The sequence below is a fragment of the Prenolepis imparis genome, unplaced genomic scaffold (genome assembly GCF_030444845.1).
Source record: "Prenolepis imparis isolate NDT839.2.m4 unplaced genomic scaffold, iyPreImpa1.0 SCAF_5, whole genome shotgun sequence".
Classification (NCBI taxonomy): domain Eukaryota; kingdom Metazoa; phylum Arthropoda; class Insecta; order Hymenoptera; family Formicidae; genus Prenolepis; species Prenolepis imparis.
Window position 1 is genome coordinate 4065157 of NW_028141163.1, and position 17890 is coordinate 4083046.

Genomic DNA, 17890 nt, shown 5'->3' on the forward strand with positions numbered 1-17890 from the left:
TAATTTTATATAATTATTTTATATACAATTTTATATAATAATTTTATATAATTATTTTATATACAATTTTATATAATAATTTTATATAAAATAATAATTTTTATTTTCAAAGAAATCTCGAAAGAAATAAAATATAGAAAATCGCTATATCCGATTTTTCTTTCTATAACTATTTTTTTTTTTATTTAAAAAGTGTTTCGATAAAATTGCATTTAAATTGTATTTTTTGATATATCTCTCTGAAACTTTATTGCTTTTTCAAAAAATAAAAAATAGAAAATCTAAAAATATCTATTCCCATTTTATATTACATCCAGCTGAGAGAAGTAAAATATTTAAATGAACAAACAAGTTATTCTACACATAAATACATGCATAATATGCTCTCGTATAACCATTATTGCAGACCATTTCGCTCGACGAATGTACGGCCAGGTAATTTCGACGAGATAGACCGATCGGTGTTCGATCGTTTCTCCAAGAGGAACATCGACGAGATCGATACTGCGTTCGACAGCTTCTTCAAACGGAACTTTGACGAGATCGATCGGGTCGGTTGGAGCGGATTCGTCAAGAGGCTCAATAATTACCTGGCGGACAGGCAGCAACGTTAATTGGCAGGAGGAGAGAATAACTGGACGAAAGGGGTCGGTGAAGAAAGGGCGAAGGGCAAAGAGACATTATTAGCTGACACGCGAATCACGTTCGCTCGTTCGCGTTTCAGAGAAAAAGAAATCGTTTAATTTTAAAACTCGTGAATTTTCGGCAAAATTAATTCAACCTTGCAAATTAAGGGATCATCTTTTCTGCTGCCCTTTAATGGTCGCACGTTTAAGAACAAACTTAATCGATGTGAAATGTAAATCGCTCGTGAGATTGTTTTTCTCGCGACATCACTGGGCATTCTTTAGCTGATGATGTCCTGAAGATCGTTTAACTTAATCTTTCCTTGTTTAAAATCTCACATTGGATGTATTTTAAATCACAAATTCTTAAGAGAGTAAACTAGCAGAAAAATGGCGATTATTTTATTGGAAAATGTTGATATCGAAATACATATCTAATATTGAAAAAATTATAAGATTTTTGCAAACTCTGAAAAAAATAATAACCAAGTCTTTCGTATATTTTGATTAATTTTAACTAAACTTTTATATAAAAAATATATTTTTTTGAATAATATATAGTATGTTCTTAAGATATTTTTAATAGTAAAGAATTTAAACGTTTGCGACAATTGAAGGCCTATCACATAAATTTCAAAGAGTAAATCAAATCCATATTTGTCATGAAATCTGCTGGCAGAATATCCATTAATTTTAAAATATCTTTAAAATATCCTCCTATAGATAAAGTATCTTTAAAATATCCTCCTATAGATAAAGTATGTGAATCAAGTGAAAAATATAAAATTATAAGGAGCTTATTTTATTTGCTCTTTAAATTGATTTGATTAAATCTATATGACAGATCGGACTGGACAGTCAAAGATTTTTCAGAATGAATTAAAGAAAAAATCAATCGCCATTTATTGATTCCGAAATAATTGTTAAATAAAATACTCGGGGAGATTTATTTGAAAGGAGCTCTCACATACGTATACTCTTGCTGCTGCAATCTTTGACGACTCTTTGAGACACGCTGTACCGCAAAAATAACTTCAATTTTACATTCTGGTATGCACGGCGTGTATATATTGTTACTGTGTAATTAATTGTATATACTAATTCTCAAATCAACGTATACATTTTTCGGAATTATAGTGCGCAAAATTAAATACTCATATTTTAAGAGTGATTAAGAGATGCAAATGCAATGGAATGCCGTTCTTCTTTGAAAGAACTCATTTGAGAAAAAAGTCTCGATGGCGTAAAAAAATACTCAAGATATCTTTATGTCCAAAGTAAAGATTATGTGACCCGGCAAAGATGTTTTTTCGCGATTAATCCTTCAAATTAAGACAGTTTACACGCTGTCGCCACTTTGACGAAATTTGGTCAATTCAAGATTATATAAATAAGTATATTACGCGATTCGTCCTCTCTACTCGTATGTTGTCACTCTACAAAAATGTGCTATCTAAATAAAGAAAACGATAATTAATGACTGGCCGATTGAAGACGTAACATAAAAAGATTGCTAATAAGATCTTTAAAAATAAAACATTACTTCTCTAACAATAAGTAACATCTTATTTATCTTGAAAGAAAAAAAATAAAACCTACATAAGTTGTATACAGTATACAAGTCACTGTGTTATTAGATATAACATAGTATATATTTTTCAATATTACGTAGTTTTTTTAATATCAAATAATTTCATGAAAATATGACGGTTACAACCTTTTTATGTCGTCTTCATCATTATTTCTCTCTTCATGTTCCTTTATAGTATAAAGGAATTATTTTCTTGTTTATATTTTATTTTATATTTTATTTGAGATATTATATTTTATTTATATACATATATAATTTCTTCCGCACATTTTTCAGAAACGTAGACAATCATCAAGAAAAAAAATCGAAAGAATAACAAAAACAAATTTACCTGACAAATTTATCTGATCACTTTAAGCCTCGCATTTCCAGGACGGCCGGAAACCAATGGGTTTCGCATAGGTTTCTGCCGGTTTCGGATCGTTCAACAACTGCACTTCCGGATAAGCGGGCGTTCGTGGCCTTTCCTGTTTCTCAGACGTCGTCACGTTCGAGAGATCGGCGATGTCGTACGTTTGTGATGTAAGGAACTTGGAACCCGCGACTGGATTATGTGGCTCCTTCACTCCCATGGAATTCGTCGATATCCGCAGCTTCCTCGGCGTTCGAGGACGTTCGGATTGTTGCTGCTGAGGTTGTTTCTTCCTCATCGCTGTGAGAATACTCTTGACTTCCTCGTTGATGTCAGTTGGTGTTTCGATCCATACACTCTTGGTGTTGTAATCCATTCGCACCAGCTGACAAAGAGAAGCAGAATCATTAATTAATCAATTACAATCGAGTACAATAATTTATAAGCTAATTTAAAGATATGACCTCTTTTGTCAAATAGCTGATGACGAACGGATTCTGAATTTATTTTACTGCAACTTTTTGGTTTTTGTGACAATTCTAATATAAAAACAATAATATATTGTACGTATATATACGATATTTGAGCTAAATTATGATAATTAATACGAAAATTTTTATACATTTTAAAAAGATATAAAATCTATTTATACTTATAATTTCATCTAATATAATAACAATAATTTTCTAATATTTTCCGGATATATATTTTACTATTATATATTTTGCGATAATATATCGCAAGATGTTGGAGTTTACTGAAGTTTATATATTATTAAGGAGAAGGTTCAATTCTTTTTATTTCTCGAAAAAGAAAAAACTTAATTATTTATCTCGGTTTATCGTTTATACCTCGATCAATCCTTCTTCCAACTCGAAATAACGTTGCAGCAGCAATCCTATTTTCGAACTAAGCTTCGTTAAATTATCGGTAATGGACAATTCTCTGGCGATGTCCTCCTTTATCTGTACAAACAATTTTATCAAATATTACTGTGTCGTACTATTCTTTCAGTTGTGGAGATAAATTTAATTAAAAGTACCTGATCCATTCCTTGAGATACCTTCGAGCTGATATAATCGAGGCTCGCGCGTGATTCGGAAATCTATCGGTTGATAATATTATTTATTAACATTATTATTTCAATATTACTTAAAATAATACGTCACACTAATCTTAATGTAAACTAAAGATTTGAATTAATTACAAAATAATCATAAATTAAAGAGAACTTAATGTATCATTTGCTTTCGTGGAATATATATTACGATCGAATTGAATCTCTCAGCTTCAGCCATAATCTGATAATGTGCTCTCATCACTCGGAAAAACTGAAAAATATTACATTATTTATATATACTTTCTATGTAACCAATTAGTAAGTAAATTTTACCCAATTTGTAATTAAAACGCAATTCGAAATATGTTTTTCTTCCTTATGGATATATAAAGTAAATCTAAATCTCAATTTTTCTTTCGATAAAAGAGTATATAATATATACAATATTCTCTTGCATTTTAAATATTTTACATGTTATAAAATTGATTGTGACTTACGCGTTGACACATGTACAATACGATAATCGTGTTTATCATCGCAAAAATTACACTGGTAAAAAAGCGATATATCAGATACATAATTATATCGTTATCACAATTCAGAAATTTTAAAGAAGAAAACTGGATTTAAATATTAAAATTGTATTCAAAATAACACCAAGAAATGACGGATTAGAAATTTTCTTTTCTTTCTATAATGATCTGCCAAAAATTCCAGATTCAACTGAAGTCGAATGAATAAGATAATCGAAAACGAGTTGTGGCGAGAAAATTGAATAATCAATAATACATTGCATATATTATTAATAATGAAATATATGCACATTATTAATAATATATGCACATATATTATATTCCTATGTATTATATGTTGCATTGTAATGATAATTTTCAATTTTTAGTATAAGTTGTAAAATATATTTTTTAATTCTCGTAAAAATAATACATTTAATAATAAAGGTTAATGAATTTGACTCTATATTAATATAAAGTAGCAAAGAAATATTATGAATAAAAAATATATTTATATATTTATACATTTAATTTAATACATTTATAAATTAATATGTATTTCTAATATTTAACAATTTTTAGATATTTTTAAAAATTAGAGGGTCATATGCCAATACGTAAAATGTTTTACGCTCTTTTACAAAATTATTCATTAGATGTTCATTTTAATATAACACGCCGATATTGATGAGTCAAGTAGATTAAAACTTGTTATATATTAATATATATATATATATATATATATATATATATATATATATAATGCATAATAAAATGAAATAAATTTATATATTAACTCAGTGAGAAATGGTGGTCGAATCGATGTCGATTCGACGTCGAATCAACGTCAATTTGGTCGAATTGATGTCGAATTGACGTCGATTCGACCAATCATTTCTCGCTGGGAATCTTATATATATATTAACAATTTATATATTAATAATAAAAAATAAATATTTATATGATCTATCATCAAATTATTAGGATTAAAAATATTAGAATATTAAATTAGAAAGAGGATCTAACTAAAAGAACTAAAAACATTTTTCATCAAATATTAATTAGCAATAAAAGCGTATATGCAATTTTCAGGAAATGTTTAGATTTTATTTATCAATTTTATCAGTATCAATCAATCATATCCCTGACAAAGATAGCGATCCATCCAACATATACCTATCCTTTTCTCGAATCGTCATACCCCCCCCCCCACTCTTACTTCCGGTATGGTTATAGAGAATTCAATAAAAACGCTGCGACTGTTGGTAGCAGCTGTTCGGGGGATAAAATCTCTCAGGTTGGCAGCACCGTCGCGCGTCAGAGCGTCTGTCGGGCCCGCGCAGTGGTGCGATAAACACTGTGCGCGACTGTGCGTGCGTGCGTGCGCGTTCCGCCCGTGGTATCAGCAAAAATATGCAAAAGTATGAGAAGCTCGAGAAAATAGGAGAAGGTGAGCCATTTGCGAGCGCCTTGGAATCGCGACGTGGTGCGCGTCATCGTCGGTTGTCCCTTGTGTCGCGCGGCCGCCCGGTATATTTGACAGGCCGCATCATCCCCTTGTGTGTGCGCTGTCAACACAACACAACACTACCCTCCTCTTTATCTCTCTCTTTCTCTCTCTCTCCTCCTGTACCGACTCTCGCTTTTCTTCTTTCCAGGCACTTATGGCACCGTGTTCAAAGCCAAGAATCGCGAGACACACGAAATCGTCGCGCTGAAGCGGGTGAGACTGGACGATGACGATGAAGTAGGTAGTGCTCGCGCGATATTATTTGTATATCTTTGTGTGTTTTTTTTTCCCTTCTTTCTCACACACGTAATCCTTCCCCTTCGTCGCAGCGTTTGCCCCCCACTTGCTGTTTGCCGCGACACCGGCGTTCCGATTAATTTAATTAATCGATCGCTCGTGTTTTATTTATATAAAAGCGACGACGCTGTCGCATCGAAAATAATTTCCTTCGACGAAGGCCGGCAAAGTTCTCCTTGATATTAGCATCTTACCGCTCGTGTGCTCTTTACGTTCCTCTCAAGGGTGTACCGTCGTCAGCTCTACGGGAGATCTGTTTACTGAAGGAACTCAAGCATAAGAATATAGTTCGCCTCTATGACGTGCTGCACAGCGATAAGAAGCTCACCTTGGTGTTTGAGCACTGCGATCAGGATCTAAAGAAGTACTTTGACAGTCTAAATGGGGAGATTGATTTGGACGTCGTTAAATCATTCCTGTAAGATGATTTATTTGTTGAAAAGAATCCATTTACTTCGCTATGAGCAAAATTATCATGAATCTGTTTGCCTTCAGATATCAGTTACTAAGAGGACTAGCGTTCTGCCATAGCCGAAATGTTCTGCACAGAGATCTCAAACCACAGAACTTACTCATCAATAAGGTAAAGATGCAACTGTATATTTATATATTTAATATTTCTTATATACATATTGTGTAAGAAAAAAAATTATTACTTCACGCAAGACAATATTTATCTTATTTGTTGTTTAAGAGAGAGTATTGAATCACAAGTAGAGAATTGTTCGCAGAACGGGGAGTTGAAGCTCGCCGATTTCGGATTAGCAAGGGCATTTGGTATTCCTGTAAAATGTTACTCAGCGGAAGTTGTTACATTGTGGTACCGTCCCCCGGATGTTCTTTTCGGAGCAAAATTATATACAACGTCCATTGACATGTGGAGCGCGGGATGCATATTCGCTGGTAATCGTCGTCGACTTTACTTCTCTTAAAGAGTTCAGATCAATCTTTGAGGAAATTATTTTTCAATCTATATAAGGCATCAAGATTATTTAGAAATATTTTGCTCTTTCCGTCTGTCAAAAAAAATAGAAAAATTAATTAAAGTTCTTTCGATGCACATTTATATATATTATTACGGAATAAAATATTGATACTTCGTTTCGATATGTTGCAGAATTGGCGAATGCCGGCAGACCGCTCTTTCCTGGATCGGATGTGGATGACCAATTGAAAAGAATATTCAAAATGCTAGGCACACCGACCGAGGAAACCTGGCCAGATTTAACGACGCTTCCCGATTACAAGCCCTTCCCGCAGTACCATCCCACACAAGGACTGGCACAGGTTACACCCAAACTCACTTCAAGAGGCAAAGACTTACTCCAGGTAAATCACGTGGTTTATTTTTATTATTGAAACAGCAGAAATGTGATACATATAAATGCAGTTCTATTTAGTATAGAAAATATTAAAACTATAAGTTAACTACATAATAAATATTTTCCGTCGCTATCTAACAATTTTAATAAATCTATAACACACGATTTAACGAAAAGCAATACGAATTGATAGAATATAATGAGACTAGAGTGTAGATGATTCAAAATATTATCAAAGTATAAATATTTATATCGTAAGTAACTAAACAAAAAGCTTCAATATATCCGATCGAACCTTAATTTAATGTTAAAATAAGAATTGAAAATGTTAAGGATTCAAAAATACAAAATTGTTTTTCTCATTTTTTCTAGAAGTAATATATATACATATATATTAAATAGATATTATTTCATATACATATACATATATATATATATATATATATGAAATAAAATAAAATAAAGAAAATTATATTGTAAAAAACAATTTTCCGAAATTGACATTTTTACGTCATACAAGTTCTTTACCAGTTCTTTTATATTAAATCTTTTATATTAAATCTTTGATCAATGTTATATGTAAAATATCTGATTGATTTACAGAGATTATTGGTGTGTAATCCGGCTCTACGATTGTCGGCGGAAGAAGCGATGGCGCATCCATACTTCAACGACTTAAACCCTGCCATAAAGAATGACCGATGCCAATAGTGAATCATCCCTCTTAGCTTAGACCGATCGAAAACTTAGCGCATACGATGCGCAGCGACCAAAACATGGAGAAAAAAACACTGGCAAAGATCGTTTGTTAATATATATACATATATATTATATGCGCTCGAGATGAAGTGGTAGCCGCGCGAGAAGAAGTAGTCACCGATGGTGTCTCATTGTTTTATAAAAAAAATGACGGAAGAATCGATAAAAATCGGTAATTTATTTTCTGACAGCAACGTTCTTTGTATTGAAAGTGAAAATTCTACGAAAAGGAAAGACACGCACGAAGACGCAGACGCATAATTTGCTGTCAAAGTCACGGAAAAATATGAATATAAAGATTTTAACGCGAGATTGAGGATATATTATAAGCGCGATTTATTTATTAAATAATTATTATATCAATAAACCAATATCTTAAATAAGTCTTAATTATCGATTTCCCTTCTTTATACATATATTCACTTATCTACATCGCATCGAAGTGGAACCTGTGCGCTTCCTGTAGCTTCTCGATTTTATCCTCTCGCCTCTCCTTCCAATACAAACCGAGAATAATGGCCGTGATCAAGCCGCATGTACCGGTTAATGCGGCAGCGCTCAGCAGGATCAACTTGCTAGGTGTGACAAATAGCTGAGCCTTCCATCTCGACGGTTCGGCAATTGGATTTGGTATCACGACCATTTGGGAGTTGGGAATGATTTGCGGCCATTCTCGTGATTTACCGCCAACCTAGAAAGAAAATATATATATTTTTTTGATTGAACTACATAATCAAAGTAAATTAATTAGCGAGAGATGAAGTGTATAATATTTACAAAATATTATTTAAAATATTAATTCCACTTATAAGGTAAAAAACAATCGAATTTAAGCTCGGATATTAACTTCAATTCACTTTACATTATAATTAGTGTTAAAAATCAAGCAATTTTTTCGTGTCTTCTTACCCCTATCGTAAGAGCATCCACGAAATTGGGCGTTCTCCCCAAACCGAAGGTAGTGTATGGCAGATTAAGCGAGAAATGCGCGCTTTGCGGTAACTGGGCGGCAATCGCGTTGCGAGGACTACCGTCCTGAGTGGTAGTTCTGTACGCAATCGACGGTCCCGGCAGATTGGTCCCGTAAGTACGCTTCTTCTTGCCGAGCGAGCCCGGCGAAATTGGATACATGCTGTTGGTGCGTCCGGTGAGCACCATTACCTTAACAAAATTCGCGTCGTAGTCCAGACTGTTCTTGAACGCCACGGTGCGATACAAGCTGCTCGTCTTGTCGAACTCTACCAGTATCACATCCAGAATACCGTCCTGATAAAAGTCGTAGAACACCGCCATCGCGGTCTCGTTGTAGAACGGATTCAACGCCTGCCACTTGACTTCGAAGGTGCGATTGAAACCGGCGCAGTCCTTGCACGCCACGTTCTGCAGCAGAAACGATTGTTTCCCAACGGAAGACTGCAGGGTAGCCAGCAAGTCCGGATAGCCGTCCATGTTGAAGTCGCCGCCGCGAAGAGTGATGGTCTCTGTGTAACGACGACCGTCCGGCTTCACGAAACCCCATAACACAGTGTTGGAATCGCGGAAGTTGACTCGTAGATTGTGCCAGCCGTTCTGGTACATCATTATCGTGCAATTGGTGCAGGCCTCGTTGAAGCACAGCGGCAGAAGGAGAGCCATTTTGCCGGTTACCTCAACGTCCAGGTAGAGAGTCTGGCCGAATTCCCCCTTGAAGTGTCTATCCTTCGAGATATTGTACGGAAGATCGATCTCGTGGGAAAAATCAAATCCTTGCTCGGTGCCTAACCATATCTCGAAGGACTTTTTCGTGGTTACCACGATATCCGATAGAAAGTCGCTGTTTAAATCTATAAAAGCGTTGGAGTGAGGATTTCTCACAGGCTCCAGCAACGAGTCCGATTCCATCCGGTTCATGTAGATGGTATGCGGAGTGGTTCTATTCTCGTTGAACACCCAGAATACCCTTCTGCCGTCGTGGTCCACTCCGAAAAGGTCGATTATCATATCTTGATTGTAATCCAGCGCCAGTGGCTGATCGCGCATCTTTATAAATGGAGCGGATTCGTCGCTACAGTTCAGATGACCATTTCCACCCCAGAGAATGTGCACGTAAGTGAGCTTGTCCGTGAGATTGAAGGTCGTTACCAGGACATCCATGAAGACGTCACCGTCAAAGTCGCCCGGCACGACGCTGGTCACATGATTTTTGAACGAGCAATTGAGATGCGGCGCAGGCCGCAACAAGGGCTCCTGATCAGCTGCAAGGAAGATCTCCACCGTCGTCTGAATGTCCCCCGGTTTTCTGCGCAGCATAAACACGTCCGTCAACTCGTCGGAATTGAAGTCGCCAAAGGCAGCTGGCATTCCGTCCAGGACGTTACCAAAAACAGCTGGTGTTATGTCGCTGCATCTCGTCGTCGTGACAAGCACGACGAGATGGACCAACTTTCGAATCGACAGCATGATTCACATCCCAACGAATGACCTGCAATATAATTATACACTTTTAGAATAAGGACACTCTTTTAAGAGTAATCAAAAAATGTTATTTTGATAGAGTACGAGATATTTAATCAAACAATCAATAATAGGCCAACTTGCGAGCCGAGATATTTAATGCTCTATATGTAAAACAATAAGTCCACTTCAAATAACATAAAAACGAAGAAGTAAAAATTAGTCGCAGAAGGTTACTATAATATCAAAATAGTTTTATCCAAATTTTATTTTTCTTTTAATATATGATATAATAAATGTTTTTTATATCAAATCTATCTTCCTTCTTACATTATGGTTTCAATTAATATTAATTTCGAAAAGATAAGGATTTTAAAAATGATATTAAGCAAAGATTGTAAAAGATAGCAAAAATATTAACTTGGTTATATGTTGGCATTGTAAAAAAAAAATTACCAAAATAATTACGATATATTATTATAATTTCATAATAATCTTTTCACAGAGAGGTGTATAATTAAAATAAATTTCGGTTTGCGATGAGTAATAAATAAAGAACTCTTTTACAAGTTTACACTTAACCTAAAATAGTAAACTAGAGAGAATTACGCACGAACAAAGTTCTACAAAATACAGGAAAATTTTTCATATTATGTTCATATACTTACATTTATAAATTTCGTTGATCAAAATTCAATGTTTTCGCTGGATATAATAAAAAACTTACATACGTTGTGCAACACTGAATTTATCGTATCTGACAGCTAATGACACATATACATACGTTACTACACGAGTCAAAGTCGAGTATCGCATCATTCGAGATAAGATTCTGTGCATGACCGGAAGTGCGCAATATCAAAATTTGTTCTCTAAATGAATAAGAACACCAAGAAATGAGATTTTTATTTTAAAATTACATTTTTTATTAATTCTTCTATATATAATTAATTTTATTATTAATTTTTATTCGTTTTTATATCTCATACAATACTGCATCTGCTCAATGCATCTTCTTTCTTTCCAACACCATGTATCTCTGAAATTAAACATAGTGAACGTATTTTCACAAATTTTATTCTACTAATAGTAGTCTCAATAATTTCCAATCATTCCGATTATTATATTCTTTTATATTTTTTTCTTAATATTCGACATATCTATACATGTTTATAATTGTAGTATCATGCATATGTGTAAATTAGCGTGCGATTAACATTTTATTTGTAGAGATATAAACTTTGTTTTATTACGAAGAAAACGATTATATAAACAAAAAGAATAGGATTTAATAAAAATATTTCAAAATAATATAAATAGTCAACAGCAGTTTATCACGGCTGTATCTTAGATGTTATTTTATTTACTTGCAGTTCTATTATCACATATATATATATATTATTTATTTTACAATCCCAACAATAAAAATATTTTTAATGTAATATCGCTAGAAAATCGCGTATTGTGTTTTTATGTACATTATGTATATTTGTATAAAAATATGGATTTGGGAAATTTTGCATTGAATTACTTTATCATATTTTAGTATTGGGTAACTTCCTTGTATGAATCTTCTGATGAACCTGTTTTCGAATCGATTTACAATCACGATTAATTGTTGTTATAAATATAACAAAAATACGGTAAAGTAATTTACAATTAATTCTTCAGGTTTGTATGAAAATTTATATACTTGTAACATATTTGGAATAAATTTTCACAGATTGGTATGTTTCCTGTCAGAATAACGCAAACATTTTTTTTTAGTAATGCATTATGCGTGAAAAAGAAAAAACGCAACTTGTTTGAAGGCACTTTTTTAAATATAATGATCACAGGATACAGATTATCATTCCCTCTGTTTGCAATGTTAACGTGCGTAGCTATCTATAAATTTATTTTCTACGCTTTTACGCAAAGTTTATGCAAAATGACGTAGCAAGATGAATGTTCATGATATAAATATTGTTTAATAATTCTTATAATTTTTAGGCAATTCGATTTCATCTTAGACTTATTCTCGCGAGCGAAAAGATTTCGAGTATAACGTGTATAAGAATATCCTTATTATTCTCTCTTAAAACTTATAAACTTAATATAGAACAAAGTGCTTGTTCGAGATATGTTTAAATTTAATTCGTTTTACGCGATTACGTATTTCATCAAGGATAAATTTCATCGACAACAATGTTGATTACAACAAATATAACCTCGATATATCCAAACTTGTACAAAAAGAGCAAAAATTCACAATCATCGTCAAAATTGTTTACTTTGTGCGGCTTTTAAGGAAAAGAGAGACTTATCAATTACAAAAAAAATGCATTTCAGTATACAGATAGAATCCTTTTTGTTTGACGACTTCTATTTCTTGGTACAATCCGAGAGATAATGATTTTTCTCTGTTCTTCGTAAACGCTATATAAATATCTATGCTATATAATTCATCTAATATTTATCTTATATGTATATCTAATAAGACTTTTATGCGCAAATATCTACAATATGTATAAACACCATTATTGTATTATACACACACACACTGTGCTAGCAACTGGATTCGAGATAAAGTCTCCCAGATGAGATTTGGGAACCTTCCTTTTACACTTTTTTTCATTCACAAGTCGCACGGATAATACAAAATGGCTGTAGTTACGATAAAAAGTGATGTAACAAAAAAGGATGAACAATGAGAGGATCTTTGTTCTAATACTGCTGCCACAAGTTTGTCAAATTACAAACGCAAACTATCTAACTTGAAGATAAGCGCAACAAGAGAAAAACACTATGATATTCCTCTGTATGATTCTGATAAATCTATTTAAATTATACCATATATTAATGTCAATACATACATATCGTATTTTATAATAATAATGAAATGTGCGTTTTGCGTTACAGAATGGAAGACCAAGATTGACAAGTTTTATTCGGAACTGACAAAGAGTCAGTATCTGATAAATGAATATTCATTATGCAAATCAAAATTTGCATTTTGAAATACGTAGCTTATCAGTTCTATAGTGTTACGCGAATATCGCCAAGCGTACTGCAAACAAATTTGACGTCACGCTTTAAAAAGCTTAATGTTTGTTTCACTCTCATATATTTAAAGTGATATTGGATTCAACTTAAACGTCTATGTATATAGAATTATATAAATTGACTTCAAGAAACAATTTCGTGAACGCTATTTTTCTAATCATTCTACCTGCATTGATTCTTTTGTCATGACATTTCTGGCAAGTTTGTGAAAGTTCGCTTATCTACAAGCAATAGTTTTCATTTTTTAAATTTTTTTAGAATTGTCTCTTCCATCGTTTCTCTAATCTCTAATATGCCAATTCTTAGAATGCGATTTTTTCTAATTCTACATAATACACAAAATTATGTAAAAAATGATAAATTATAAAATATAACAAATGACAAATGAATAAAGTTTATAACAGTAGCTCAGCTATAAGTATATATATATATATTTTATTCTCTCTCTCTCTTTCTCTCTCTCTCTCTCTCTCTCTCTCTCTCTCTCTCTCTCTCTCTCTCTCTCTCTCTCTCTGTCTCACACGCATACAAATCGTTCTTTACATGAAACATACATACTACAATGCTACAACAATTGGTATATTACTTTTGCAATCGAGTACAAAAGTATGAAAACCTATAGTATGATTGCGATAATCCCTATCGTGAAAAATTTTGCATCTCTTCATGGTAAAAAAGAAAGAAAAAATAATTTTGAGATTAACTTAAATGTTATCTTAATGTACATTCGTTTTGGACTTCTAAATATTAGGAAGGGAATGAATGTACGCAGGCAGAAACGGACACAATCGTCACGTCGATAGTGTCGATTTTCTTTCGTATCGCCACTATCTTATCGATAAAATATCTACTTGTCAATGTTGAGTTTCGCCGACAACTTGTACACCTTCCAGCTGCTTTTTCTCGCTCCTGTCATCGTCTTTATCTGGATTGTCCCATTTTTGCCTCTGCCCAGAACCGAAAATTACGTAAAATGTGGCACACAATATGTAAATACCAGCGCAGATCATGAATACAATTCTCCATTTTGCTTGCGATGGCTGGAAAATTAAACAGTAACATGTAGATTATTATTTGATCAATTCTAATTACTCAATCACTTAAGTTTAAAAAAGAAATTATTTTAATTACCGAAGTATCGATGATCTGTCCAACAGTGATTGGCGCGAGAAGCCCAGCGAGATTTGCAATACAATTGGTAAAGGACATTAAAATTCCGGCAAACCTCGGTGAAATGTCGAGATGATTTACTTTAAAACCGGAATAAATAGCGCTGTTCAGACCGACTCCCATTGTGATGATGCCTATAGTTGCCGAAGCATTGCAACCGGTGTATGAGGCAGCAATCAGTGCTATAGCCGGTGCATATTGGCCGATACTGTTGATAATCTTGCGGGTCGCTGTATGAGAGCATTTTCCTGAAGAAATCATCCAATCGGCGATATGAGAAATAACTATAGAAAAGAGCCACATGGCGAGGTATGGAAGTGCAGAAAAGAAACCATTCTGAAATACAAACGGCATTATAAGTTTTATTCTGAAAAACTATTATATTAAAATATGTTCTTACTGTTTAACAATATCTCGTTCACAAGTAAAATTTTACTCACATTTTTGATACTGAAATGAAGGATCTGTTTCATGAATGTCGGAAGTTGGGTCATCAACGTCTCGTATCCGTAATTGTGACCCATGTGCGCTATCAAGATAGCCCAGAACGGTAGCGAAGTTGCAATGGACTTCCATGGCACAGGAGGTGATGACTGGAGAAAGCAAGATTAATTTACACAACTTACAGATAAGAAATTGAATTGCAACACATTCGATCAGTCGCAATATCGCAAGAGAATGAAGAAATGCGAAAACTTACAGATATGCCGGCGCTACCCCAAAGAGAACTGAGTATGTATTTCTTTTCGTCCTCCGAAATCGACGGATGTTGCTCAGGATCCTCATAGACCCATATAAGAAACGCGATGCACCAGATGGTACCGACAACACCGAACACGTAGAAAATAGATGGCCAACCGCCTACTAAATCCCAATCAGCTAATAAACCGCTCAACGGCATGGAAATTATCGTGCCGAACTGTGCACCTATAGGTCAAAGGAAGAAAGACAAAAAAAAATGTGATTAACGATCGTTATTAGAGGCCTGGATCTCTTTTTCTCTCCAGACTCTCTCTCCTTTTTTTACAATAAAAAAAAAAAAACTATGTGAGAGAGATAGAAAGGGAAAAAAAGAGTTGCCAAGAAAAAAAAAAGATAACTCGAAAAATTGAAAAAATCTGGTCCACGCAGTCCGTCGCAGCAAGAAGCGCGCGTACACAACACAGTAGCGTTTGACCCGATGCATCGAAATTGCTCCAGAGAGGAAGGACACTCGCGCGGAGGATTAGCTCTCGACTTGGTACGTTCGATAAATCGCTACATAAAAGATCGCATTGAACGAGCTTACCAGCATAGACGAAGGCACCCATCCTGCTCCGTTCATTAGGTGGTATCCACTTCGCCAGCAATGCGTGCGTGCAAGGCACAATCGGACCCTGCAATAGGGATTAATCCATTCCTATGGGGGGAAAGGAAATACACCCGTACAATCAAAAAACGTTCACACTCAAATGGATCAGTAATCCTTTATAAGCTTAACTAAGTCTAACATTACACGCTAATATACCTCTATCTCTGTAGATAAACAGAGAGAGAGATTCTCTTACTTTTTTTTTATTAATTTTTTAATGTAACAGAAGAAGAGCTAAAATAAAGGGCACGAGGACCCTTGTAATGTGAATGTATATATCCTTCTTTATCAAATTTTCCAATGTAATAAATTCAAAACCATATATACTTACGAGGAAACGAACTTAGAGAACTTCTGTTTGCAAATAGCAATGTGTACGGACTCAAACAATAGATAACCGATCCCGAAACACATCACACATTCTCATCTTCGCTCTCTCTTCTTGAGTCTCAATCAAACTATCGTGTTACTATAGAACGATAAAGGATTTTCAAAACGTTACTTACCTCTCCTAAACCCTGGATAAAGCGAATGGTCATCAGCCACCAGTATCCCCAGTACGCAGACGCGGGGACCAGCAGCCCGAAGATCGAATTGATCAGCATACCGATCCCGAGGAAGTACTTGGCGCCATAGCGCTTAGCAAGAATACCGAACGGTATTTGCGTGATAACGTAGCCCCAGAAGAACGAGCTCAAGAGATAGCCTTGTTCCTTACTGTCCCATATAAAGGGTCCATCGGCGCTCTAGAATAGCGAAGAATCATTTATTTAGATGTATATTCTCCAGTTTCTTTCTCTAAATTCTCATACGCGACTTCTCTCCTCTCCAGGGAGAGAAAGAATCGCGTGCTCACTTCGTCTACTTACACGTTGGGCAATTTCGGTTTCGTTGGTGATAACATCTCCGCACTCATTCACAGCTTCCCTCACCTTCTCCTGGGTAGTGGCCGTATGATTGACCATCGCGACGATAGCCACGGACATGTTAGTCCTCATTATGTAGGCATTTGCCATACCGAGGAATATCATGAATGTCACCATATGACGTTTTCCCATTAGAGCTGAAAAAAAGAGAAAATATTAATTATTATCGTTGCAGAAATGTATCACACTAATTGCAGACAGATGAAACATCGCGTAATAAATCTCATGCAATACTCCTTTATTTCTAAATACACATTTGAAAAATTTGCATCTTTAATCTTACAAATTGGAAGTCAATTTTTCCGTAAAAATTATTTCTAAAAATATAATAGGCTATTATATCTCCATATGTTGCGATTTTATATATTTATTTATTTAAAAAATATATTTATATTTATTTTAAAAAACATTTATTTAAATATTTATATATTATATATATATATATTTATTTTAAAAAATGTGTAATCAAGCATCGAAATAAAACTTTGGAAAAAATTTAAATTTTTCAACAATTTCAAGCTGAAATCAATTTTTGGTTGAGAAATATCGATTCCGGATTAATCGTAGAATTCGTCGTTTATGTTTGAGGACAAACAACGTTTTGAAACGCTTTGTATATTGTTTTGTATAAATAACGTTTCATCATTTTTAATAGTTTTCGAATACACGTGTCTTTCTCTTCAACGTGTCTTCTAAATATGATTGCGATAAAATCGAATGAAAAATAACTATGACATATGTTAATTGGCGCTCCTTAGATATTCGCCGGAACGTGTCCTGCCATCGTGTATTAGCAGATACTCTGCCAAATTTTCACGGAAATAACCGAAGGACGAATGGTGGGACCAATGCCGAGGTGAGGGTTACGCCACAAGAGATATGACACTCGAGTCAATTGAAAGTTGCAAACTATACACGGAAGAGACCGTCGTTATA

The 17890-nt window shown here is 34.2% G+C and overlaps 4 protein-coding genes across 7 annotated transcripts in view; 1 reads left to right on the forward strand and 3 right to left on the reverse strand.

Annotated features, from left to right (window-relative positions):
- Positions 1-2482: 2482 nt before the first annotated feature.
- LOC145936184 (uncharacterized) lies at positions 2483-5464 on the reverse strand. 2 transcript variants are annotated; one of them, XM_083038105.1, is made up of 4 exons: positions 5318-5464; positions 3612-3674; positions 3421-3534; positions 2483-2954 (listed from the first exon to the last, which is right to left on the reverse strand). In XM_083038105.1, the coding sequence occupies exons 2-4, from the start codon at positions 3618-3620 to the stop codon at positions 2571-2573; spliced, it is 507 nt and encodes a 168-aa protein (XP_082894231.1). In that variant the 5' UTR covers positions 3621-3674; positions 5318-5464; the 3' UTR covers positions 2483-2570. The 2 variants fall into 2 exon arrangements, with proteins under 2 accessions (XP_082894231.1, XP_082894230.1); XM_083038104.1 differs by lacking the exon at positions 5318-5464 and adding an exon at positions 3838-4087.
- A 15-nt stretch (positions 5465-5479) lies between these two features.
- Positions 5480-8419, forward strand: Cdk5 (cyclin-dependent kinase 5). The gene is made up of 7 exons (XM_083038102.1): positions 5480-5591; positions 5800-5888; positions 6173-6366; positions 6444-6531; positions 6680-6851; positions 7066-7277; positions 7874-8419. The coding sequence occupies exons 1-7, from the start codon at positions 5555-5557 to the stop codon at positions 7979-7981; spliced, it is 900 nt and encodes a 299-aa protein (XP_082894228.1). The 5' UTR covers positions 5480-5554; the 3' UTR covers positions 7982-8419.
- A 24-nt stretch (positions 8420-8443) lies between these two features.
- LOC145936181 (T-cell immunomodulatory protein) lies at positions 8444-11342 on the reverse strand. The gene is made up of 3 exons (XM_083038098.1): positions 11131-11342; positions 8939-10490; positions 8444-8720 (listed from the first exon to the last, which is right to left on the reverse strand). Exons 2-3 carry the CDS (start codon positions 10466-10468, stop codon positions 8457-8459), a joined length of 1794 nt encoding a protein of 597 aa, XP_082894224.1. The 5' UTR covers positions 10469-10490; positions 11131-11342; the 3' UTR covers positions 8444-8456.
- Positions 11343-12134: 792 nt separating this feature from the next.
- The window catches only part of Picot (putative inorganic phosphate cotransporter protein picot), a 52881-nt gene continuing 47125 nt past the window's right edge, over positions 12135-17890 (reverse strand). For all 3 annotated transcript variants that reach the window (XM_083038101.1, XM_083038100.1, XM_083038099.1), the window contains exons 2-8: positions 16898-17091; positions 16535-16774; positions 15966-16053; positions 15378-15604; positions 15118-15270; positions 14639-15013; positions 12135-14547 (exon numbers count right to left, since the gene is read on the reverse strand). In XM_083038101.1, coding sequence (XP_082894227.1) covers positions 14362-14547; positions 14639-15013; positions 15118-15270; positions 15378-15604; positions 15966-16053; positions 16535-16774; positions 16898-17091 — 1463 coding nt within the window. In that variant the 3' untranslated portion in view covers positions 12135-14361. The remainder of the gene's footprint in view (positions 14548-14638; positions 15014-15117; positions 15271-15377; positions 15605-15965; positions 16054-16534; positions 16775-16897; positions 17092-17890) is intronic.

Bases quoted from the DNA above. Each gene is read 5' to 3' on its own strand.
- LOC145936184 (XM_083038104.1), bottom strand. From the start codon at position 3,888: ATGAGAGCACATTATCAGATTATGGCTGAAGCTGAGAGATTCAATTCG. The intron at 3,535-3,611 runs GTACTTTTAATT...TTGTTTGTACAG, and splicing joins TATCTCAAGGAATGGATCAG to ATAAAGGAGGACATCGCCAG. The intron at 2,955-3,420 runs GTATAAACGATA...TCTCTTTGTCAG, and splicing joins TGGAAGAAGGATTGATCGAG to CTGGTGCGAATGGATTACAA.
- Cdk5 (XM_083038102.1), top strand. From the start codon at position 5,555: ATGCAAAAGTATGAGAAGCTCGAGAAAATAGGAGAAG. The intron at 6,367-6,443 runs GTAAGATGATTT...GTTTGCCTTCAG, and splicing joins GACGTCGTTAAATCATTCCT to ATATCAGTTACTAAGAGGAC. The intron at 6,852-7,065 runs GTAATCGTCGTC...GATATGTTGCAG, and splicing joins CGCGGGATGCATATTCGCTG to AATTGGCGAATGCCGGCAGA.
- LOC145936181 (XM_083038098.1), bottom strand. From the start codon at position 10,468: ATGCTGTCGATTCGAAAGTTGGTCCATCTCGTCGTGCTTGTCACGACG. The intron at 8,721-8,938 runs GTAAGAAGACAC...TTTTCTTTCTAG, and splicing joins TGGATGCTCTTACGATAGGG to GTTGGCGGTAAATCACGAGA.